General features: G+C 37.8%; 1 protein-coding gene across 1 annotated transcript in view; it reads right to left on the bottom strand.

Annotated features, from left to right (window-relative positions):
- LOC106878713 (intermembrane lipid transfer protein VPS13A) overlaps positions 1 to 25672 on the bottom strand; it is a 124672-nt gene that overhangs the window by 92487 nt on the left and 6513 nt on the right. The window contains 2 exon segments of the mRNA XM_089339585.1: positions 825 to 868; positions 8812 to 8943. Coding sequence (XP_089195711.1) covers positions 825 to 868; positions 8812 to 8908 — 141 coding nt within the window. The 5' untranslated portion in view covers positions 8909 to 8943.

The following is a 25672-nucleotide window of genomic DNA, read 5'->3' as shown; positions in this document are numbered from 1 at the left end:
CTTTATGCACCATTTACCACAGAGATTAGTATTCCATATTCTAGTAGTTGGCTGGTGTATATTTAGTCAATCTTAAGATGGATAAAAGATGCAATCAAACTTGGCACAATTCAAATTACCAAGACATCTATTTATTTCAGTGTTCTTACTGAAGCACTATGCTTAAAACTTGTAATGTGATAAGTTTGTTTCCCAGAGCAGGCTTGCCTATACAAAGATGCTATTGACAATGGTGGGTGTTGTATTCTGTGTAATGTGCAAGTACTTTTGGCTTTCGTTGCTGTCATCCTTTACTTGGCGTATTTCTGCTTCTTGTCTCCTCGTTTACTCTTTTCTAACGAGTTGTAGTACATTTGAGCACTGTATACAATTAACTTGACACATCAGACAAAATACTGTTTCATTAGATCCTTGTGTGCAACTTGAGCAAGACTAAAGCAAGAGACCAAATTACTGATAATAAATCAGTCAATTATAAGTCATACAGCAAGTAAAAATGAAAATGTTTGAAAATGTGAGTGAATCAGTAATAGAAGATTTCTGGTCATGTTCCACTGACATTTTTTTTTTACCATAATTGATTATTTCTCAAAAGTTTTTTCAACCTAGCGACAGTCACATTGTTTCATTGTATTCAATCTTCTTTATTCCCCGTCCGTTTTCAGCTCATAGACTTTTCAAGTCAGAATTTCCACAATTTGGTCAATGGTGCAGAGTATTATAAACTGTGTGTTAACCCTTTCTAAGTTAGTGCCTAATATAAACAACAATGAAAAAGATATTTGGAAGAATAAAACAAACTGTAAGAAAGATATTCAACTTACCAAGGCTTCTGCCTTTAACTGTAAATCTGTTAATTCTACATTACCTAAAATATGAGAAACAAAGACTATCAGAATGAATTATGGACAGGCACACACATACACATCATCATCATCATCATCGTCATTATTATTAACAACAACATTTAGCCATGGTAAAATGCACCTAACCACCCTGTAAAAACGGTTGATGAACAAATGGAAACAATGTGGTGTAGAGAGAAATCTGTAAAAGACATAGAAACTTCTCTGTGCTGGTGCAGTGATAAAATGCATCCAGTGCACTCTGTAAAGTGTTAGAAAGTATTTCTCTGTAGAAACGATGCCTGGTGAAGGATATGAACAAGACAGGTCTCTCTCTCTGAATAGGAGATCCATCAGATGTTTTATTAAAACTGTGGAACATGGTTTTTGTCCTTCAGTAGAAACTGTTCATTCCTATTTGCTTACCCTTGCAAGGATGAAAAATGGCTAATATTTCCATCAAACTTTGCTTTTGGGACATTTGTTCAAATTCCAAAGAATCCCTCTCAACATATGGCTATGATTCTCTACCACTACTTCTGCTCATGATCAGAGATTGTCAGCCACTAAGGGACATGTTCAACTGGTTAAGGTCTAACAACTGACAAACAAGTCTCTGGCATTGAGCAGAATATTTGCTATAACGATATTTCTACTTCAGCAACTCAGTGCTGAATCTCTCTGAAATGTAATGGAAAATAAGTCAGTTTCAAAACATTGATATCTAGGTTACAAAAGCAAAGTTTGAAGGGAATAGAGGCCATTTCCTTTGGTTTTTAGATTGAAGCAAGTGGGAAATAACACTTACTGATAAAAAAAAAAAAAATTTTTTTTTAAAAACAAATAAAATAAAAATTTTGTTACACAGTGTTATTGGATGTGTACATAGAACATGAGGAATTAAACACAGAGAGAATAAAAAAAACTTGTGGATTTAGCAAACAATCATGGTGACAAAATTCGGTTGCAGGGTTTGTTAATATCTAGGTCTACCAACATTGCTCTGTTCTGGTTGTTGAGGAACTAGTCAACTTCTAATTCTGCTTTACCTGCTTCTGCTTCTCCTGTTTATATGTTTAAGATTTATTAAGATTTACCTGATGATGGCAGATTCTTGCCATGATGTAATCTAGGAATGCTTCAATAAAATGCTGCCAAAACAGCTGTTGTCAGTTTTAAACCCCATTTGTATTCTTTATATATATATATATATATATATATATATATATATATATAGAGAGAGAGAGAGAGAGAGAGAGAGAGAGAGAGAGAGAGAGAGAGAGAAGAGAGAGAGAGAGGTGGGGGGACTAAGTGCAAGGAGAGAATATTCATGAATATGAGTAAACTTGCCACTAATCTGAATTAACCTCACTAATCTTAAAATCAATCAATGCAAATTTAATGTATCCAGAGCTTAGCTTTCAAGACAATATTACATTAATAGGTCTGTCTTTGTCAGTGATGTATTAGGTCAAGTTGGAGAATATATCAACAGTAGATCTCTCAGAGATTATCAGTACATTATAATCAACCACAAATCAATAGATGTAGGCATGGCTGTGTGGTTAGGTAATTCTTTTCACATCTATGTGGTCTCACGTTCAATCCCACTGTGTGACATCTGAAGACACATATCTTCTACCATGGCCTTGGATCAACCAAAGCCTTGTGCGTGAAATCTGGCAGATGAGAACAGTGTGGGAACTGGTCAGAGAGAGAGAGACTGGTCCTGTTCTCAAGCAATGGGTACCATCGGTCACCCAGTTTAACACCGTCACCTGGCCCTTGAGTGAATTTAGCTGTGTCCTCTGTGTTACAAGTATTAGGGTAAGGTCACTGGCTTGAGAATAACATCTTCCCTTCCTTCCTCACAGTTACTAGAAAAAGGGCTGCCATCCATCTCTGAGTAACCCCAATTGTTAACCAACAGTAAACATCCGTTAACCCCTATAATATCATTCTGCCTGAGGCTGCTCTCCTCATTCTAATGATACAAATTGTTGTTTTAAAGTGATCTAAATTAAAATCTTTCATCAAAATTTAATTTTCATGTTAATTCATATTCCAAACATCAGCTAAATAATGGGTTTTTCTACTAAATTCTTCATTATTTTGAAAATTAATGGAAACAAAGGTAGTATGTTTCAAAGAAAATATGGCAACAGTTTCTTCTGTTAACATATCATCAGGGTGCTTCATTTAAAACCTTGTGGATTAAGAGATCCCTTACTTGAAAAACAGGTAACGGTTTAAATCAGGAAAGGCATTTGGCTGTAAAACAATGCCTCGACATACTCTTCCAACCCATGCAAGCAACGAAGAATGGACATAAAATGAAAGAGCAACTGAACACCATGAACAGAATTCTTTACTTTGTTCCAGATTTTGAATAAAAACTGCAAACATCAGCATTGATAAATTATTGAATGGGTTTAAAAAAAAACTGATGGTTTACTACTTACATATAAGGGAGACAGAGAAAAAACAAACAAACAAACAAAAAAGCTCTTACATTATAATAATAAACAGGTATAGGTACAAACATGGCCATGTGGTAAGAAGAATGTTTTTCCAACTACATGGTTCCAGGTTCAGTCCCACTGTGTGGAACTTTGCACAAGTGTCTTCTACTATAGCCTCAGGCTGACCAAAGCTTTGTGAGTGGATTTTGGTAGACAGAAACTGAAAGAAGCTTGTTGTATGTATATGAATGTGCATGCATGTGTGTGTATTTGTGTATGTGATTGTCCCCCACCACTTCTTGACAACCGGTGTTGGTGTGTTTACATCCTGTAACTTAGTAGTTTCGCAAAAGAGACCAATAGAACAAGTACCAGGCTTTACAAAAATTTAATAAAGCACTGGGGTCAATTCATTCGACTAAACTCTTCAAGGTGGTGCCCCAGCATGGCCGCAATCTAATAAGGCCAGCAATTCCGATTAGTTTGCTTTTGCGGAGCAGCGGCCACTGTGGCAGTGGTCGAAGAAGAAGCCGAAAGACCGTTTGTCTGTGAAAACCAAATGCTGGGGTGTGTTCGTGAACAGCTGGCAACTTTCCAATTACAAAAGTCCCAATCTTGGTCTATGCTTGACCCAGAACTGCAGTTCAGTAATAATAATAATAATAATAATATTAATGAGCAATGATGGGGGAGAAAGCAGAAAGAGGGGTAGTAGGAGAAAGAAGCAGAAGAAGAAGCAGAAGAAGAAGAAGAAGAAGAAGAAGAAGAAGAAGAAGAAGAAGAAGAAGAAGTTATTTTTAGTGAAGTACATTATTGACATTCAACACTTTCCTTATATGGTAAACATGGCACACTTATATTTTTCTCTAATTCATCTATTGATTTGTGTTTATCAATTTTTATCTTGCTTGCTAATCTCTTTTTTTTTACATTCAATATTTCAACTCGTATCTAACACTCACCACACACACACACACACACACACACACACACACACGCTCACTAACACACTCATACACATGCACTCATGCCTTCACACACACACACACACACACACACACATGCATTTTCTAAAGCCAATGCAAGAGCCTCTACACAGTCACTCAATCTGCTAGAAACATCAGTAAAATCTCCCTCAAATCACATCTTGCCATCTTAAGTAAAGAAGGATGCACTGGATAATGAAGTCCCTGATATATGAAAAGATGGGATGGTCATGGCTAGACTGGAACACCTTTGATTATAGGTTTACTTGACCAAATTCAATAACACTTGTTTCTAATGCAGTCACAAGGCCAGAAATTTGCAGGAGGAGATCAGTTAATTGTATTGATTCCAATATTCAATGGTACTTTATTTTATTGATCTTTGAAAGGTTAAAAGGAAAAGTTCACCTCAACAGGATTTGAACTCAGAAATAAATCTCACACAACATTTTGTCTGATTCTCTGAGTATTCTGCGAAATCTTTTACTTATTTAACCACTGAGGGCAATTACATTCAAATAACAATAATAATAATAATTCTTTCTAATTCTGGTACAAAGTCAACAATTTTGAATGTGAGACAAGTTGATTACAACATCTCCAATACTTGACTAATGCTTATTTAATCGACCCCCAAAAGGATGAAAGGCAAATTCAACCTTGGCAGAACTTGAACTCAGAACATAAAGAACCAGAAGCATTTTGTCTGACATGCCAACAATTCTGCCTTAATAATAAGGCACAAGGCCTGAAGTTTTGGCGGGAGGGGGGGGGGGGATAGTTGATTACATGGACATCAAGCACTCAACTGCTACTTATTTCCTCAATCTCTAAAATAATGAAAGATAAAGTCAACCTCAACAGAATATTAATAGTATTGGATCATCCCATGGATAATGCATGTGTTCTTTCACTGATTGTAAGTAATGGCTTTGTTCATGCTGCCATTTACTTTACCGTCTCCACTACAAAATCACATCTACACTTTTCAACAAGTGGCACAATTATTGTAAATGAAAGGTCTATTTGTATGGTGTTGTTTTGCAGTTCTCCCTGTAAACATGTCCTGGCTGTTTGTTGTTAAACAGACTGGAAGAATCTTGTTTGGATTGGAAGAATCTTGCTTGGATTGGAAGAATCTTGCTTGTCAGTGGCCCCCCCACTTCCAATCCAAGCAAGATTCTTCCAGACCCATTGCTGGACTTTGGTACTTGGACGTCCAAATATTTTGAGTGGGCACTAATTTTTGTAAATTGTATTTTCTAAATCTGTGGGTGTACCGTTAAATAGTGAGGAGTCAGTGCCATCCAGTGCCATCCAGTGCAATCCAGTGTCATCCAGTGCCTCCCCTCAGCTTTTATACATGGTTCAGGTTTTTATACACTGCATATTTTATGAACCATCACAGTATATCGCAGCCAGGTAGAGGTCTGGTGGACCTGGCACCACAGATCCTCTGGGTTTTGCTTAATTTTTTGGTCGATTGGTTGTTAAAGGACTTTTTTCAATCAGAGCTGAGTAAAGTCAGCATAACAACAGCAACAACAACATACAGACCATTATTTTCACTTTTATTATACGATTTTGTAATAATGCCAAGTAGTTTTGGCTCAGAAACTTATTCCACAACATCTGAATGCTACAAATTGCTGTTTGTTCAAAATATTACGATTATTGAATTATGAAGATAAAAAAATATAAAAAATTTAAAAGATATTAATTTTAAATACTTGTTTCATCAGTGAATAAAATATTTGTCTGTTTTGAATTATCGTCATGAAGGAAATAAAGAATATAGTAAGTCGAATTTCTTCATTCTTTTATTTGTTTCAGCCATAAGATTGTGGCTATGCTGGGGCAACACTTTAGGTGTTTAGTCAAACAAATTGGCCCCAGGACTAATTTTCTTTTTAAGCCTGGTATTTATTCAACCAGTGGAAGGGGGACAAACACACACACACACACACACACACACACACACACACACACGCGCATTTAATTGAATATAAACTGAGTCCAGTACCTCTTTTTAAGTCTGGTTCTTATTCCATTAATCTCTTTTCATGAACCACAAAGTTTCCATCTATGAAATTCACTCATGAGGCATTGGTTGGCCCAAGGCTACAGAAGAAGACACCTGCCTAAGATGCTGTGCAGTGGGACTGAACCGAAAACTTCATAGCAGAAAGTGATCTTCTTAACCACACAGCCATGTCTGTGATAATTTTAAACATTAACAATGATTGGGAATTGATCTATTGACTATTGGGAATTGATCGATTGACTGTCAGCAAGACCGACTTCTGTTTAACCAAAATGAATCACAATTAATACAAGCAGTAAAATTATCATTGCAAAAGTGACTGGGTGCTCATTCAATTAAAACTAGGAAATGGTTAGTCAGATGTTCCACAATCAAAAGACTTGATTTTAAACCACAGGACATTTAAATAAATGATAAAGTTCAGCGATCACAGCTTAATATCTACACTATCAATTATTAATCAGTCTAGAACGAGAAGTATTTAAAATTATTATCAATCCAGCTGATGATTGTATATTTGGTAGTTTTGTGTGTGTGAGAGAGAGGGAGAGAGAGATAGAGAGAGAGAGAGAGAGAGAGAGAGAGAGAGAGAGAGATAAAGAGAGAGAGAGAGAGAGAGACAGACAGACAGACAGAGAAACTCTTTGGGGCTGACAAGAAGAGGCCAGTGCATCAAGGGAGTTTATTTAGGCCAGTGGTTCTCAACTAGGATCCAAATGACCTCTAGGGGTCCATATAAGATTTTGGAGGGCTCCATGTATGCAAAAAAGTAAATTGGGAATCCACAGTAGTATTGAAAGGGTCCATGAAGAGATTTTGTACCTGACGTATTTATGCAAGACATATTTATTGCAAGAAACAGTGCCAGGTTTCTTTCTCCAATGGTTTGCTTAATGCAACGTGTTTCTGGTCACGGAAACATGCTCCTTCAGAGAGATGAAAATTGCAAACCCACACAAAAGTGAGCATGCGCAAAAAAATGGGAATTTTGAAAGAAGCATCTATAAAACTAGATTTTAATAATTGAATGACTGGTGGGAGGCAGGGTCCACCAAAATAAAATAAATACTGATTTATATCATCATTGCATAAAAACTGTACAAAACATTGTTGTCTGTCCTTGTGATATCCTCTTCATCTATGCCCTTGTGGCTAATAAAAGAAATTGTTGTTATTATTATTATTATTATAGTCTCATAACAGCCAATTAATGTTACCAAATGGTTTCATGCTGATAACCTTTCAGAAGTGGAGAGATCAATTAACACTCATTGAACATAACACTTTCTTTCTTTCTCTCTCTCTCTCTCTCTGTATATATATATATATATATATATATATATATAGATAGATAGATAGATAGATAGATAAATGTGTGCATGTATGTGCATGTGCATGCATACGTGCATGTGTGTGTGCATATCATCTTTTGATCCCAACACCATTTTTCAAAATTTCATTAAAATATTTGCATTTTAATTAAGTGAATTTTTATTATTCTCTTTCCCTCTGCCTCTTTTGAATTTCTCTTCATGCCAGCCTGATCATCATCATCATCATCATCATCATCGTTTAACGTCCGCTTTCCATGCTAGCATGGGTTGGACGATTTGACTGAGGACTGGTGAAACCGGATGGCAACACCAGGCTCCAGTCTGATTTGGCAGAGTTTCTACAGCTGGATGCCCTTCCTAACGCCAACCACTCAGAGAGTGTAGTGGGTGCTTTTACGTGTCACCCGCACGAAAACGGCCACGCTCGAAATGGTGTCTTTTATGTGCCACCCACACAAGCCAGTCCAGGGGCACTGGCAACGATCTCGCTCGAAAATCCTACGGGAGCCAGTCAGGCGGTACTGGCAACGGCCACGCTCAAAATGGTGCATCTCATGTGCCAACCGCACAAGAACCAGTCATGGGGCACTGGCAACGATCTTACTTGGCTTGCCGGGTCTTCTCACGCACAGCCCATTTCCAAAGGTCTCGGTCCGTAGTCATCGCCTCGGGGGGGGGGGGGGGGGACCAGTCAAGCAGCACATCACGCTGTAATTCTTGGGCTGAGAAATCAACACTTAAAAGCCATAATTTTAAGGAGCGATAAGAATTTTTGAATAAAGGAAAATGGGTAGTGGTGGGTAGGTACCGCCAGCGAGTAGATATATATATATATATATATATATATATATATATATATATATGAACACACACACACACACACACACACACATATTGAAGGAGTGGCTTTGAATCTATAATGCAAGGTCTTAACAATTTTCAAATAGTGGCGCCAGGGTTTGTTATCACAGTAACTCTTCACAGAAATGTAAATAAGCAATTATTGGAATAAATAAATTAAAAAATCTCATTTGGTTTTAAAAAATCTATAGGCATGAATAATTTCCTGGTACAGGGGAGAATTGTATATAAAAATAAAAAGACGAAAGAAAAGAAGAGAATATACAAATAAGTTCTTACCTTGATGTATCACAAAATTAAGTTTTGTTGAATCCAAGTCTTTAATGTACTTCCCAAAGAAGGAATTGATAAAATTTGCAATTATTCCTTCAAACATGGTGATGGGTACATGAATGATACTCTCTGAGCAATCTGTAAATTAAAAAAAAACTAAATCAATCAAAATTAGTTTACTTTTCACAATACAAATCTCTCTCTTTCTCTCTCTCTCTTTTTTTCCCTCTTCTCACGGCCACATACATCATTGATAATCACTGTCTTAACGTTCACTTTTCCATGTTTGCATGGGGCAGATGGAATCTGTTGAGGCAGATATTTCCTGTGCAGATGCCCTTTCTGTCACCACCTCTCACCTGTTTCCAAGCAATGGAATATTCTACCATGGCCTTATGGAGTGATGTGGACAGACCGCTTGGCCTTCGGTGCTACAAAGTGCCTCAACGACCAACAGTTCTGCTCATAATACATATCAACCCTTTACCATTATTCAGATTATTCTGTCAAACGTAACACTTGTGCATTCACATTATTTTCAATGACTCGTGTATTATCTTGTAGCTTTCAGATTTCAGTGATGTGACTGTTTAGTGGCATTTCATCTCTCCTAACGTTCTGAGTTCGAATTCCACCAAGGTCTACTTTGCCTTTCATCCTTTCAGGGTCAATAACAATAAGTACCAGTTGAGCCTTGAGGTTGATGTAATCCCTTGCCCCCTCCCCTGAACTTGATGGTCTTATGCGAAAATTTGAAATTGTTGTTAATGTTATCATCATTATCATTATTATTATTATTATTAGCTGAGTGAAGAAGTGGACTGAAATAAAATACCAGAGTACAAAATGTCGTGTGATAGTTAGGGACATCACCGTACATACTGTGTTCAAGTCCCAGAAATGTAGATAAAATTGAATGACAAAGTCAGGAAGCATAAATGTTAAACTATTACAGGTGAAAAAAAAAAAAAACATTTTGAAAATATGTTAATTAAATATAACAATATACTTTCAGAATAAAAAGAACAGAGCTTAATCTAATAAAGATTAAGTTCATTAGCAGTAATTTAATTGCTAACATCTTTTCTCATTAAGCTATTGACACTAGTTTTTGTTTCTGATTGTTTTTTCTCTTTAATATTTTTGCCATCTCTGACATCATCAGCAGTAGCAGCAATGCTGTTTGAATGTTCGTTACATGCGTGTGAGTGTGTGTGTGTGTGAGTGCGCACATGGCTTATAGTTTCCTGGCCTTTCTATTAAACCCTTTAGCATTCAAATTACACTTTTTCGAATGTAATGTAGAAGAAGAAGAAGAATCCTTTCTAAAGAAGAAGAAGAAGAAGAATCCTTTCTAAAGAAGAAGAAGAAGAAGAATCCTTTCTACTCTAGGTAGAAGGCCTGAAATTTTTAGGGAGAGGGGGCTAGTCAATGCCATCAACCCCAGTACTTGACTGGTACTTATTTCATTAACCTTGAAAAGATGAAAGGCAAAGTTGACCTTGGCAGAATTTGAAGCCAGAATGTAAAGACGAGCAAATTGTCACTAAGCACTTTGCCCACTGTGCTAACAATTCTGCCAGCTCACCACCTTCGTTTAAAATTTTGGCACAAGGCCAGCAATTTTAGGAGAGTGGGTAAGTCAATTACATCGACCCCAGTGTTCAGCTGGTACTTATTTTATCAACCCTGAAAGGATGAAAGCCAGAGTTGACTTAATGATGATGATGATGATGATAATAATAATAATAATTCCCAGTAGAAGTGATACCAAAGGTTTGCCTCCTTGGCGGAGCCAAAATAATCAGGAAAGTATTAGATAGCTGAAAAGAATGGATAGCATGGTACCGTAGGCTGCAGATAGCAAGCCCTCTATGCATGCAAGACTCCAGGAGTTACAACAAAGCCTGAGATGAAAAGAATAAACAATAATAGAAGAAGAAGAACTGTTTATTATTTCGGAGAAGACTATCAATTTTGAGAGGAGGAGGAGGGTCAGTCGATGCTATTGACCTCAGCTCTTTGACCTCAGCTCTTGACCAGTATCTTATTTTATTGACTCAAGAAAAAAAAAAAAGGCAAAGTTGCCCTCAGCAGGATTTGAAACCAGAACATAATGAATCAGGAGAAATAGCACCAATCATTTTGTCAGCTTAAAAGAACAAGGCCAGCAGTTTTGATGGGTGCGACATGGGTTCTAGTCTGTTACAATGACTTCGGTATTCACTTGGTACTTTATTTTATTGATCTTGAAAAGATGACAGATTTGAGCAGAATAGGATTTGAAACCAGAACTTAAAGAGATGAAAGCAATACAGCAAGGTGTCTCCTCATAGATTCTAACAATTCTCACCACACCTCACCACCCTCTGTCCAAAAGTGACAATAATTACAATTTTCATTTTTCAATCAGTAAAATATATTTATCAACAAAATTGCAAATTTTGTAACTTAACAAAATAATGATAATAATAAACAACTGGTAAAAGAAATACATTTATGGTATATACACATATGCACATATACACATGCACGCACACAAAACAGCATAATCAAAACCAAAAGTGAAGCGAATTGTATATTTGATCAGGTCTAGTTTTGATGGTTGAGATAGAAATTTTCTTTAATAAATAGATGATATCAAGAAAAGCTATTTATAAAGGCAAAGGAAGAAAACAGTTTATGAGCATGATGATGATGATGATATTAAAAGTAATGGTAATAATGATTTTATCAATGCCATAATAAATGTATTGTGCTGCTTCTTCGATCATAGAAATAACTATAGCAACACATTGCAAGATAGCACAGGACTAACTACAACATATGGTAGGGTAGGATGAAATGCAGAAGTGTGTGTGTGTGTGTGTGTGTGTGTGGTAAAATTAGCCATCATGGATTTATAATATGGTATGCTTTGATGTGTGTGTGTGTGTGTGTGTGCTTTTTACATGCCACTGGGATGGGTGCCTGTCATGTAACTGGCACCCGTGCTGGTGGCACCCTTCAAACTATGGACCTCATAGAGGCAGTGACAAGTGACCAAGACCTTTGGCAACATACTGTCCTGGGGAAGACCTGTCAAGCCAAGGGAGATCACAGTTGTGGCTGATGTTGGTGTTTCATAACTGGCACCTGAGCCATTGGCATTGGGAAGGGCATCCAGCTGTAAAAACCATGCCAAATCAGAGACTGGAGCGTGGTGCATCTCCCCAGCTTACCAGTTTTCAGTCAGACCGTCCAACCCATACCAGCATGAAAAACAGATGTTAAATGATGATGATGATGTATATATATATATGTGTGTATGTGTGTGTGTGGTTGTGTGGTAAGTAGTTTGCTTTCCAACCACATGCTTCCAGGTTCAGTCTCATTGCGTGGCACCTTGGGCAAGTGTCTTCTACTATAGCTTCAGGCCAAACCAAAGCTTTGTGAGTGGATTTTGTAAACAGAAACTGAAAGAAGCCCATCATGTGTGTGTGTGTGTGTGTGTGTGTGTGTGAATAAACTTGCATAAACATACATTTTCTGGCGGTAGAATAGCAGAATCAGTTGAGCAACAAGAAAAAAAAATCGTTTGTGGCATTTTGTTGTTTGACTTTGTTCCCCGAGTTCAAATCTTGCCAAGGCAAACTTTGCGTTTCAACATTGACCAGAGGCGGTCTTGCAATGATCTACCCATTATTTCGGCGCTGTTTCATTAGAATTACATTATCTAAAGTGTTCTTTCCTTATCTATGATGGCAGGGTGTGGTTTGAGAAAGATTTGGCTGCTATTTCTAGTATGTCGAGTGATCGCATATGTTACTCGTGTGTTAGTCGCATTATTTTACCCATGAGTTAAACTGAAAAAAACATCGGGTGTGCGACTAAGTACGGTATTTACGTGTACCACTGAGAAAGTTGCAAGGCGATCGCTCGATCCGCTAAAAATAGCAACCAAATCTCTTTCAGCTAACACTAACGTTTTTGTATAAGGACAAATCAGATAACCGAGTTCTATATTTACAGCGACTGAATGGTCATATTTGGAAGAGCTTCGCTCATTTGTATGCGCGAATGAGGCTGGCCATAGAATTCCTACATTTTCAAGTGTGTTCAATTTCGTAAAGAACGATTAGCATATTCTTCGTAATATTATTTTCAAATGTTGGCACAAGGCCAACAAGTTCAGTGGGAGAGATTAAGTCAATTACATTTACCCCCAGTGATCAACTGAGACTTATTTTATCGGCCCCGAAAGGATGAAACACAAAGTCGACTTCGGCGGAATTTGAACTCAGAGCATAATGAAGGACGAAATGCAGCTAAACATTTTGCCAGTTCACCACTTTATATTCTTTGTAATATTAAAGAGAATTGTAAGACAGCAAGCAGGCAGAATTGGTAGCATGCCGAGCGATATGTCTAGTGGCATTTGATCCATCTTCACGTTCTGAGTTCAAATTCCGCCGGGGTCGACTTCATTTTTCTGGGTCGATAAAACAAGTACCTAGAATTACTGACCTTATGCCAAAATTTGAAACCGATATGAAGGAGAATATTAAGGTTGGCAGACGGGGCAAAATGTCTTCACATTCTGATTTCAAATTCCGCCGAGGTCAGTTTTGCCTTTCATCCTTCTTGGATCGATAAAGTAAGTACCAGCTGAAAACTGAAGTCGATTTAAGAGATTTAGCGCCTCCGCAAACCTGCTGGCCTTGTGCCAGAATGTGAAGAGAATCTTAACTAATTAAATAAATTATTAAGGAAAATCTTAAATAACTGTCACATTTAATGTCGTAATAGCCTCTCTCTCTCTCTCTCTCTCTTTCTCTCTCTCCCTTTCTCTCTCTCTCTCTCACACACACAAAGTCGCACACAACTATACAGAAAAATATACGTGCATGCACACATAAACTCACACACACAACACGGAAAACGTGCAAACGCAAACAACAAATATACAGACGCACATAAACACACGGGAAACCTACGCATACACAGATTCACGCAGGAATCTACATATGCCCAAATACAAACACAAGGGCACGGAAATACACACACTAATTAAATCCAATATACTTATCAATTAAAATTTGTAATTATGTCAGAAAATTAAACTATAACGATGCAGCAGAGAAAAATATGGAGGCAATTAAGACTTTACCTGTGCACAGGTGGTGTGTTAGTATACGAACATGATGGGTGTCGAGAGACAGACGTCACGGACGGGAGTCGCATATATAATATATTTACATTTACATAGAGTTAGTGGGAGGGAAATATTGAAAATGAAAGTATAAAACGAGAACGTAGGCAATGGAGATGTTTTTTTCAGGCGATAGGAAATGTCATTTTAACTGAAGTATCCACCAGGGATTCGGCGGAATTAGTCCAGTGCTGCAATATGGTTTCTTGGAAGCGATGTGCCCGGTAAAGATAGCAAACAGCTGGAGTAATTTGGAAGAAATACTATGGAGGAGGATATGCGAATAGACTACTACGTTCTTCGATGTTTCCATGCGTGTACGTGTGTGTGTGTGTGTGTGTGTGTGTGTGTGTGTGTAGGCATTCCTACACAAGCGTGCCCACCACCACCAACTTTGTTTCCTCGTAATTTTCAGAAAAATTGATATTTAAAAAAAAAAAACGAAATTTTCAACAAATTCGTTTCAGTTCAAGAAGAATCCGATTGAATCAGAATTTGTTGGGAAATAAAGTTTTTTTTTTTTTTTTTTCACACAAGTCAGCTTTGTTTCCTCATAACTTTCAAAAAACTGGGTATTTTTTTAGTGAAATTTTATATGAACCTTTCAGAATGCATACATTACGATTATATCATCATTCAATTTATCTATGCTTTTATTCTTTTACTTGTTTCTGTCATTTGACAGCGGCCAAGCTGGAGCACCGCCTTGAAGGGCTTTAGTCAAACAAATCGATCCCAGGACTTATTTTTAAAGCCTAGTACTTATTCCATCAGTCTCTTTTGTTGAACTGCTAAGCTATGGAGACATAAACACAGCAATTGGAGGCGCATGGCTTGGTGGTTAGGGTGTTAGACTCACGACCTTAAGATTGTGGTTTCAATTCCTAGACCAGGCAATGCATTGTGTTCTTGAGCAAAAACATTTCACGTCATGTTAGATAGATAGATAGATAGATATAACATGAGGATGGAAATTCATAGGCATTATGAATATATCACATGTTTTACACCATCATTAGGTTGCAATTTTACTTGCTCTGTTTCCAACATGAGTGTTTCCTCAGGAACTGCAGTAGTAAATTTCTGCTAGCCAGATTTAATGACCTTAAAGACATTCACTATTTTACACCACTCAAACACACACACACACACACACACACACACACACATGACAGATGAAGGCTAGTGATCAAATGTTTCCACTGTACATTAGGTGGCTCCCTCCATCAAATTGACATTACCTGTCCAGGTGCGCAGAGTGCCATACAGCAGATGTCAAAATGATCGCAGAGCAACGTGAAATAAATTTTTTTGCCAAGAACACAACGCACTGCCTGGTCCAGAAATTGAAACCGCAATCTTGTGATCATGAGCACAACACCCTAACCAGTAGGCCATGTAATTTCAATACACACACACATATGCGTGTGTGTGTGTGTGTAAGCATATGATTGTGTCTATATTTGTTTTACATTCCATAGAAATCTCATGAACATCATGTGCACAAGGTGTTACAAAATTGTCACGAGCAACTCACATTACAAAGACTGTTTATCTTTTATCACACATGTAAAAACAAAAGTAAGCAACTTTAATACGTCTGTCTTCAACCTAATAACATACAATGTTTTGTTTGTGTTTTTTTACCTGAAAATTGGTAAAAAAAAAATAATAATGATATTAACTTTCACAAAGAGAAGGAAAACAGAAAAATAAATTATTATTATTATTTCTCTTTTTGAATAAACAAAAATTTGTTTCAATGGTTTTATATGAGTTCTTTGACCTTGTTTTTGACTTGTTTCAGTCATGAGACTGTGACCATGCTGGAGTGTAACCTTGGAAGAATTTTTAGTTGACTACATCGTCCCTTGGGCTTTTTTCTTTAAAAAACTTGTTACTTATTCTATTAGTCATGTCTGCCTAACTGCTAATGGTCTGCATTTGCACTTCAGCTTAGAAGCTTCTAAGCTGAAGTGAAGACAGCATGTTCTTTGTCTATCACCTTACCTTCTTGGAGGTTTTAGGTAAAATTATACTAATGTGTCCATCTGTTTTAATTTAATTCAATTTTATGTCTTTGTGCAGCTGAGGATTGCTCTGCATTTAAATTGATAATTGATGTAATGGTTGCATTGTTCAATTAAATGGAGTTGCTTGAAACGATCATACTGCATTACCTCTGGGAATGAGTATTTAAGTAGCAGTAAGAAAGTAGAGAGAGGGGGAAGGAGGGAGAGACAGACAGACAGAGTGAGAGAAAGAGAGACAAAACAGCTGTTAGCCCAATCACAATGACCATGGTGATGCAGATGATGATATGTGTGTTTATGTTACGCTAGAAAGATGCTAATTTGAATACTAAAAATAGATATTTCTTACAGTTGGTAACCTACCAATGATATTCATGGATTTAACAAGATCAATGTGTGAACAGTTCAAAGGTCTCTTAACATATTGATGCCTAATGGGTTACTTACAAAATATGAAAGTTCACATTTGTGAAACATAAATGTCAAACACTGAAAGCTGTTAAATTCTATGTAGAAATGTATTTAGATTTCAGATTTGCTCCTGAATAATTTTGTAGATATAACTCCCGCCAGGAGGGGAAAATATAGAGGTCCAATAGACAAGGAGTTACAATTTCACTCAAGCCTTGCATAATTCAGGTTCTCTACAGTCAGATCAGATCAGATAACAAATATGTAAGACACTCTTCATAGGTGATTGTCATTGTCGTTTTAATGGCCACTTTTCCATGTTTGCATGAGTTGTTTGAAATTTCATTGAGGCAGATTTTCTTTGGACAGCTGTTCTTCTTGTTAACAACCCTTACTTGGTGATATTTTCCCAGCACCAGATGTGTTTTCATGGAAGACTGAAAACAAAGGACACTGCTTGTATGAAGGTGATTCTCATTTACAATTATCACCCAATGTCAAAAAAGGAGTCAGTAACACACACACACACACACACAAGCCCTCCACTCCACACATATATATAGATATATGACGGGCTTCCTTTCAGTTTCTCTCTGCCAAACCCACTCACAAGGCTTTGGATAGACTAGAGCTGTAGTAGAAAAAAATTTGCCCAAAGTGCCATGCAGTGGGACTGAACCTGCAATTATGTGGTTGAGAAGGAATATGTATGTATGTATACACACACACACACACACATACAAGCATGTACATATGAGTAGACTGATATACAAACGATGGTGTGATCATGATTAAAATGCCTTTCTTTGATCAGAGGTTTGTTCAGTCATGCCTGACCTGTGGCTACAACATTCACATGGCATTATAACACTGAAATAGAATAGCTAAAATGAAGAGGAAGATATCTTCTTTGTCGCAAATCAGAATGATGATGATGATGATGATGATGATGATGATGCAATCAGTGATGATGACAACAACCATGAGTAGGAGGAGGGGGAGGAGGGCATCAGTGTTACATTGCTATGCCGTAAGAGAATTGTGGTTAGCTGAAGCAATAGTATTTTGACAAGTAAACAAGCCAGACAGAATGGCTGGAAGAAGAAGAAGAAGATCACATCACATGACAACAGTACATATCTATTAGCCTCTCACAATAAGGGTTTCAAATTTTGGCACAAGGCCAGCAATTTTTTTTTGTGATGGGGGGGGGGGGGGTAAGTTGATTATTTCACTAGCAGGGATCAACTGGTTGGTACACATGTTATCGACTCCTGAAGGGATTAAAGGCAAAATGCCAGAAGAAATGCAGTTAAGCATTTTGTCTGATGCACCGATGATTCTGCCAGCACACTGCCTTAATAATAATAATAATAATAATAATAATAATCCTTTCTACCATAGGCACAAGGTTCTGAAATTTTACGGGAGGGGACTAGTCAATTACAACGACCCCAATGTTTCACTGGTACTTAATTTACAGACCCTGAAAGGATGAAAGGTAAAGTTGACCTCAGTGTAATTTGAACTCAAAACATAGCAACGGGTGAAATACTGCTAATCTTTTCCTCCAGTGTGCTAACAACTCTGCCGGCTTGCCACTAGCTCACTGCCGTAACAATAACAACAATAATAATAATAATAATAATAATAATAATAATAATAATAATAATAATAATAATAATAATTCCTAATTCTTTCCCCTATAGGCACATGGCCTGAAATTTGAGGATGGGGACTAGTTGATTACACTGATCCCAGTGCTCAACTTGTCCTTTATTTTATCAGCCGCAAAAGGGTAAACGGCACAGTTGACCTCTGCAGCATTTGAACTCAAAACACAAAGAACTGGAAAAACTGCCACTGAGCCTTTTGTACAACACCTTAACGATTCTGCCAGCTTGCTACTGTTACACCATGATAATAACAATAATAATAACAATATAATAGTAAGTTATTTGAATTGATTAGGAAAATGGAATAGTCTAACCATGACAACAGGCATAAACAATGATTCTGTCAGGGAAAAATTAAACAAAGCCATGATCAATAGAAAATAACAATGCACAGAACTGTCACTCGGCATCAGGATGGAGTTGAGAGAATTGAGAAAGTTGTAGGGAACGGGAAGAGGAGAAAATGCTCAAACGCCTGATCACGTCAGAAGAATCTCCAGTTTACACAATATATGCACACATACATACATACAGATAGACATACATACATATAGATGTACATACATGTATATACACACACAAACCTAAATGCAGGTAGTATATGTGTATGTGTGTTGCCGTTAAAGTATATAATTCAGTTGTTTCATGGAATAACTAGGTTATTTCAAGAACAGCCACGGCTCTACGTGACCCTCACATCCCAAGGGGGTCCGGATTATATTAGGGGGCAAGAGACGGCGGTCGGACCCGCAGCGGACGGACAAGCCGGCGGTCGCTGTCGCGTACCCGCAGAGTCATTCGGAGCGACCGAATTCAGACCGACGCTTAGGCGGCGGACGACGGTTAGGCGGCGGGCCTCCGCCGGCGAACTTGGCCAGGTAGTTCTTGAAATACCTAGTTATTCCATGAAATAACTGAATTATATACTTTAACGGTCACATACACACACACACGCATGCACACATACACGCACATACACACCCACACACACCCACACACACGTTTGAGAGAAGGAACGAAATAATAAAAAGAAGGTTAAGCTATCGCTTATCCCTTCTATTAATCTTCTTATAGGTTACTAACACAATTTATTCATTTATGTTTCAAAAACAATAAAACCAGTTGTTTTTTTTTTTTTCTTAAGCATTTCTACATCAGGGAGCACCTTGTTTATAGGGATGAAAAGCAATCATTCGTAATTTTTGTAATTAAACAAAAGAATTGTGTTTTAGTGTTGAAGCTTTAAAATATGGTTCAACAATTCAAATGCATAGATTTAATATATGATAGTAGGACTACGATAACAAAATTCTCTTGAGGACTGATTTTAAAAAAAATTATCATGTGATTTGGTTTTCGAAACTTCATTCATTCATTCATTCATTCTGTCGTTCACTCAAACAATCCTCGTTCGCTGTTCATTTATTCATTTATTTATTTATTTCAAGTTCCACGCTAGCATCAATCAAAGACGAGGACGTCTCCTCCATCCAGATGGTTCTAAAATTTATCCAAAAATGTAAATTAATTAATGTTGTTTTAAGCATATATAGTAACTACGTCTGCATATCCCTATTCGGAAAAATACATTTTTTATTAGTTGAATGAATAAACCAATTTTTTGTTTATCTATCTAGTCATCTGTCTATTTGTCCATCGAACCGTGTGTGTGTGTGTGTGTGTGTGTGTGTGTGTGTGTGTGTGTGTGTGTGTGTGTGTGTGTGCGTGCGCGCGCGCGTAGTCTATATATAATTTATATATGTATGTATCTTGAATATATATATATATATAGCGAGAGAGAGAGAGAGAGAGAGAGAAAATATAAAATACAATAAAATAATATATCTATATATAATGCAACATAAATATATAATGCAATATAATAATACAATATATATATATATATATATATGGGGGGGGGGGTAGTTTATTATGTGTGGGAGTACTCGTCACGAAAATGGTTTTTGCGTAAACCAAATCGATTGACGTTGAAAACTAACAACGACGAATGACACTGATCAAGGAATTTTGATTTATTCTTTTATATATTTTGGGTTTATTTTATTTATTTCTTAAATCAATTATTTATTTTATATTTATATTTATATCAGTTTTTAACCTCAAAATAATTACTTATGCCTGTATTTCCAATCAGTCTTCCCACGCGTTGTTAACATGACATAGATACAAATAGTGAAATGACGATGTAGTGAGAGAGAGAGAGAGATTGATTACATCCAAGACCACGACAACAACAACTAAGGAGTCTTGTTTTCCAACATCACACTACCACCAGCACTCAACACATTGATCGAGCAACATCTATGATCAAAAATGCTCCAGCCGTGACCTTTTCATTTTTTTTTTTGTATATTTCTGCTTACACAGGCCTCATCTTCTCTACGTTCTGACTTAAAGTCCCACCAAGGTCGACTTTGCCTTTTATCCTTTCCAATCAATAAAATAAAGTACAGGTCAAGTACTGGAGTCGATGCAATCGTCTACCTGGCCCCTACCAAATTTCAGCTTCTGTGCCCGCGCCAGAAACATTTATTTTGGGCAGAATGGTTTGAACCTCTGTCAAAATCCCTACCGCTGTTTGGCTAAGACTCGTCAAGTTCTCGGTGGACGATTGGCGGAATCGTTAGAACTGGACAAACTACCTTCCAGATTTAATGTACGACTTTTATGTTCTGAGTTCAAATCTCGCCCAGGTCAACTTTGATTTTCATCCTTTCAAGTACCAGTCAAGTACTTTGGTCAAGATAATCGTCTGTTCCCCCTCCCCTAAAATTGCTGACCTTTTGACCTGGGAAGACCCACACATGTACATCCATACATACAGACAGACAGACATACGTGGCTGCTGTCGACTCGTAGACGAGTATGACCATCAGGGCCGGTTCAAGGTATTGGCAACTCGGGCAGTCGTCCGGGGTGCCAAGGAGGGCGTGACAAAAACAAGGAAATTTCCACGACCGTCAGCTTGTACAGGCCGAAGTTCAGCTTGCCCAGGGCGCCAGCAACCCTAGGGCTGGCCCTGATGATCATCGCCGTCAAATTATTTTATCGCAGATGTTAAAAGCAATGGTTGTCTGCGATACCGGTTCTGAAATTTAAAGTCAGTAACAACAGCTTGCACAACGCCGCTCAAACTCGCCTGCAAAGCCAAGGGGTCCAAAAACAAGCAAGAGCAAGATTTCTAGCTTCGCAATGAGAGGCGTCTAAGCAAAGTCTAGGAGTTTTTTTATTCCTATCTGTTGAATGGCTGTTGATACGATCGAGTTCATCCATCCTTTGATAGGTTTTACTTTTCAGTCTTCTGGGTTTCCAACGAAAATTACGCTCCTTAAGAATCAAAATTACTGGTTTAGTCGTCGACGGCTCGACCATGCGACAGGTTGTAATGGGTTACACGTTAGATGTTACTAGTAGCAGTAACCTTGTCAATACTTCAATAAACGCAAGTTCAACAGACCAAGAAACAATGATCTGGGACAAATAAAAGAAACTATGTTCACTACTTGAAATCAGTTGTCCAGTAGACGATATCAAGATAAAGTTAGAAGTTACTGGAAAAGAAAGCATCTACGATAAACTGATGAGAACACTGTGGTTACCCTATTTCTAGATTTCTACAAATAATTATTGGTTTCAAATTTTGGCACAGGGTCTGCAAATTCGGGGAGTGGGAGAGTAATGTTGATTAGATCGACCCCAGTGTATTACTCTTACTTATTTCATCGAACTCGAAAGGATGAAAGGCAAAGTCAGCCTCGGTGCAATTTGAACACGGAATGTAAAAACGGATGAAATGCCGCTAAACATGTTTGCCTGGCGTGCTAACGATTCTACCAGCTCGCCGCCCAATTTTTACTAATAATTCTTAGAGCACTTGGCTACGTGATAAACTGCCTCGGTGCGAAGCTGGGATTCACAAAACCAGAAAGAACACGCCTGGTCCAAACATTAATTACAACCTGTCGTCAAACGCACTTTTAAAATACGTTAAACATTTCCGAAGTTCAGCATGAAATAAGCTTCACATATAATGTTATCCATGCATATGTTTATGAATCCATAAATATGTACATGCATACATGTATTCATGCATATGTGCTAGCAATCTTTCATGCATGCATGCATACGTACAAAACTACCGTTTGATGTTATCAAATTCCAATGAATGAATGCTGCTTCGAGCCTAGTAACCGGCTCTTTTTACTGGTGAGAAATTCGAAAAATAAAAACAATACCGAATATGCACCAATCTCCATTTTACACACACCCGCGAAATATATTGATTTGATTGCTATATAACAGGTTTCTCAATAGTTCGAATATTCTCCTCTCGCTTTTTCTCTTTCTTTCTTTTTCTTCGATAGCTATTATTGTCCTTCCTATTAATTTACTTCTCATCTACGACGAGAGAGAGAGAGAGAGAAAGGAAGGCAAGAAGCGACTGGCATATACATGCTCTACCATTTATTGTTGAGAGACAAGAATGTCACCAGCTGGGATTTAAGAAAAAAAAAAAAAAAAAAAAAAAAATGTTGTCCTTCTTTAAATAATTCATTAACCACCCACAACAATATTTCAACCGCATCACCTCCATCACTCTTGACTGCTGCGTCAGAGAGGCAACGCTGGTTGTGAGGAAAGTTTCCAATTACGGCTGCTGCTGATGATGACGATGACGATGATGACGATGACTATTATCATCGTCAGCAGCCGTAGCGTCTTCATTGCATAATCATGGGGATAATGCTAGTGATGACGATTATAATTAATTGGTTGCTATTGTTGTTGATTGACTTTCCCTCCACCCTGGCATCCAATTCTATAACAAAATAGTAAATACTATAAAAATAAGTTGTTTTCTAATATAAATTACTTTTTTCTTCTTCCTAATATTGCTTACAGCATCCAGTTTCCCCAATAATAATAACAATGACGATGGTTTCTAATGATGATAATGATGCGGAGGAGGATTTGTCTTATTTGCCACAAGGGTATCGTATGGCGGAGACATTACAATGATGGGTCATATATAAAGCGTGGGAGTGCATAAATCCAATGAAACTGAATATATATATATATATATATATATATATATATATATATATATAGGGCTGAAACGTATAAAAGAATAAAAGAATGTATATGTACATACATACATACATACATACAGACAGACAGACAGACAGGCAGAGTATATAAGTGAAGATACAGTCCTCCTCGCACAAGAGGACATCCAACCAACACCATCTTAAAGCACGAGTACACTAAGCGATGGCTCGGGCGCCTGACAGGTTTCCAGGGCCCAGTTCTAATATATGTATGTTGTGGTTATGTATTTAGGGAGTCCAGTGCATTACTTTCCTCGGGGCGGGACCTATAATTCCTCGAACTAGGACCAATTAAGGAAACTCCACCGAATCCAGAATCAAGCCGACCCACGAAGGTAAATGTCCAATAATGTATTGAAACGGGATGGACTGCCAGCGCCCAGAACAAGAATTGCGGAACGGGTGGTAATTTTTATTCATTTATTGTTACTATTTGTTTTTTCATAATTGCGCCAGGGCAACCGCTCCGTGGGTCCACCATCACCACCACTAGCAGCAGCAGCAGCACGTCACCGAATCATTATATCAAAGATGAACATTTACAATGGCTCTTTGGGTGCAACAAGAAATTTATGCTAAAAGAAAAAAAAGAAAACTACAGCCGAAAGATCGAATAGAATTAAAAGAAGGGGAGGAGTAGAGCGTATGAGAAGTTACGTTAACAGGAGAGAGAGAAGGAGGAGGAGGAGGGGAAAGAGAAATGAAGAAAGGAGTAACAGGGTTATTGGTTAAGCTCGTTATGAAAAATAAATCAGTGGTAATTGTATGTGGGGGTTGGGGTGGGCGAATAAATTTAATAATAATAATAATAATAATAATAATAATAATAATAATCCTTTCTACTAAAGGCACAAGGCCTGAAATTTGGTAGGAGAGGATTAGTCGATTACATCGACCCCAGTGTTTCACTGGTACTTAATCTATCGACGTCGAAAGAATTAAAAAACAAAGTCGATCTCGGCTAAATTTGAACTCAGAACATGAAGACGGTCGAAATACCGCTAAGCATTTAGTCCGGCGTGCCAGTGCACCCCACTTAGCGACGGGCTTGCCCCATCTCACCAAAATGCGAGTGGCTTCTTTTTCCAGTTCTTTTAATAAGAATAAGATGAGGAAAAAGAAAAAGGAAAACGAAAAATTGAAGAAAGGAGGGGGGGGGGGGGTAACGGTGACGCTCGAAATAGAAACGATTACGATGGTGGTGGCTTGACCACCAAAACGGCTTTGTTCGAGCAGATATCCTATGTTCAATCCCAGCGATGATCACCCAGTCATTTCTTTTTTGATTCACTGTATTCTTCATCTTTCTAAGACAGCAATGTGTGATTCTGGGAGAGATTTACTTGCTATTTCTAACAAATCAAGCGACTGTGTAAGACGCTCCCGTTAACGTTCGGTTTCAGATCAGCAGACCTGTTCGAAAAGACTGATAATGAAAGACATTCCAGTCGTGATCATCCAGCTTAACTTGTCTATCCAAGACAACGATGTCTAAATGTCCTTCCTGTTTAAAAAAGAAAATAGTATGATTAGGAGATTTGACTGATATTTCCTGCAGGTCCTCTGACCACGTAGATAGAGGACCATAATTGATCTTCATCCCTGAGTGGGTGTTTGGTAAGAACTGTCCCGGCTTCATGGCAATACGTGCCAATACATAAATATTAATTAATACTATACACATATAGATTGTAAGCCAACGAAGGACCCAATCGCTGTGTCGGTTGAATAACCATACACCCAGGGGACACGGGTTTCAAACTCTTGTATATGTTTCTATAAATAAATATGACAAAATCTTTGTGATCTATTTTCCTCTTCTGTTCGTGGTTATCCATATGTATGGATACCAAGCCACTTTTCGAAGTCTTTATACTAGCACCTAATAAGGCTAGTGGTGGTGGAGAAGGTACGTGTGTGTGCGTACGCAAAAATATGGGTATAAGTGTGTATGTATGCGTGTATACGTCAAGCAGCAGCATAATTCTAGCCACATTTCACCAAGCCATCAGTTGAAACAGCCCCTCTCCCTTCCCTCTCTCTTAATATCATGCAGCAACTAATCTAGTTTCACTTTGCTTGTCAGCTGATAACAGCGTTGTTTCGAAACGGGCACGAGCAGAGAGAGAGAGACCTGCCAACGAGGAAAGCCTTTACCGCGAGGCGATCGTTCCACTTGCTAGAAATAGCAGCAACATTGCTTCGAAATCATGCTGTCAACCATTTTAAAGAAAAGGGAAGGACACATTTAGTAGTGTAGCTATTGGCATTCCTAAATAAGATGGGATGGCACATACTGGAATGTCTGTCATCTATAGAAGCCTAAGTGGCATTAAAAAACATTACGCACACGCACATACAGACAGATAAATAGACAGACAAATAGATAGATAGATAGATAGATAGATAGATAGATAGATAGATAGA

The sequence above is a fragment of the Octopus bimaculoides genome, chromosome 22 (genome assembly GCF_046866305.1).
Source record: "Octopus bimaculoides isolate indiv1 chromosome 22, ASM4686630v1, whole genome shotgun sequence".
Lineage (NCBI taxonomy): Eukaryota > Metazoa > Mollusca > Cephalopoda > Octopoda > Octopodidae > Octopus > Octopus bimaculoides.
This window is presented reverse-complemented; position numbering and strand designations above follow the sequence as displayed.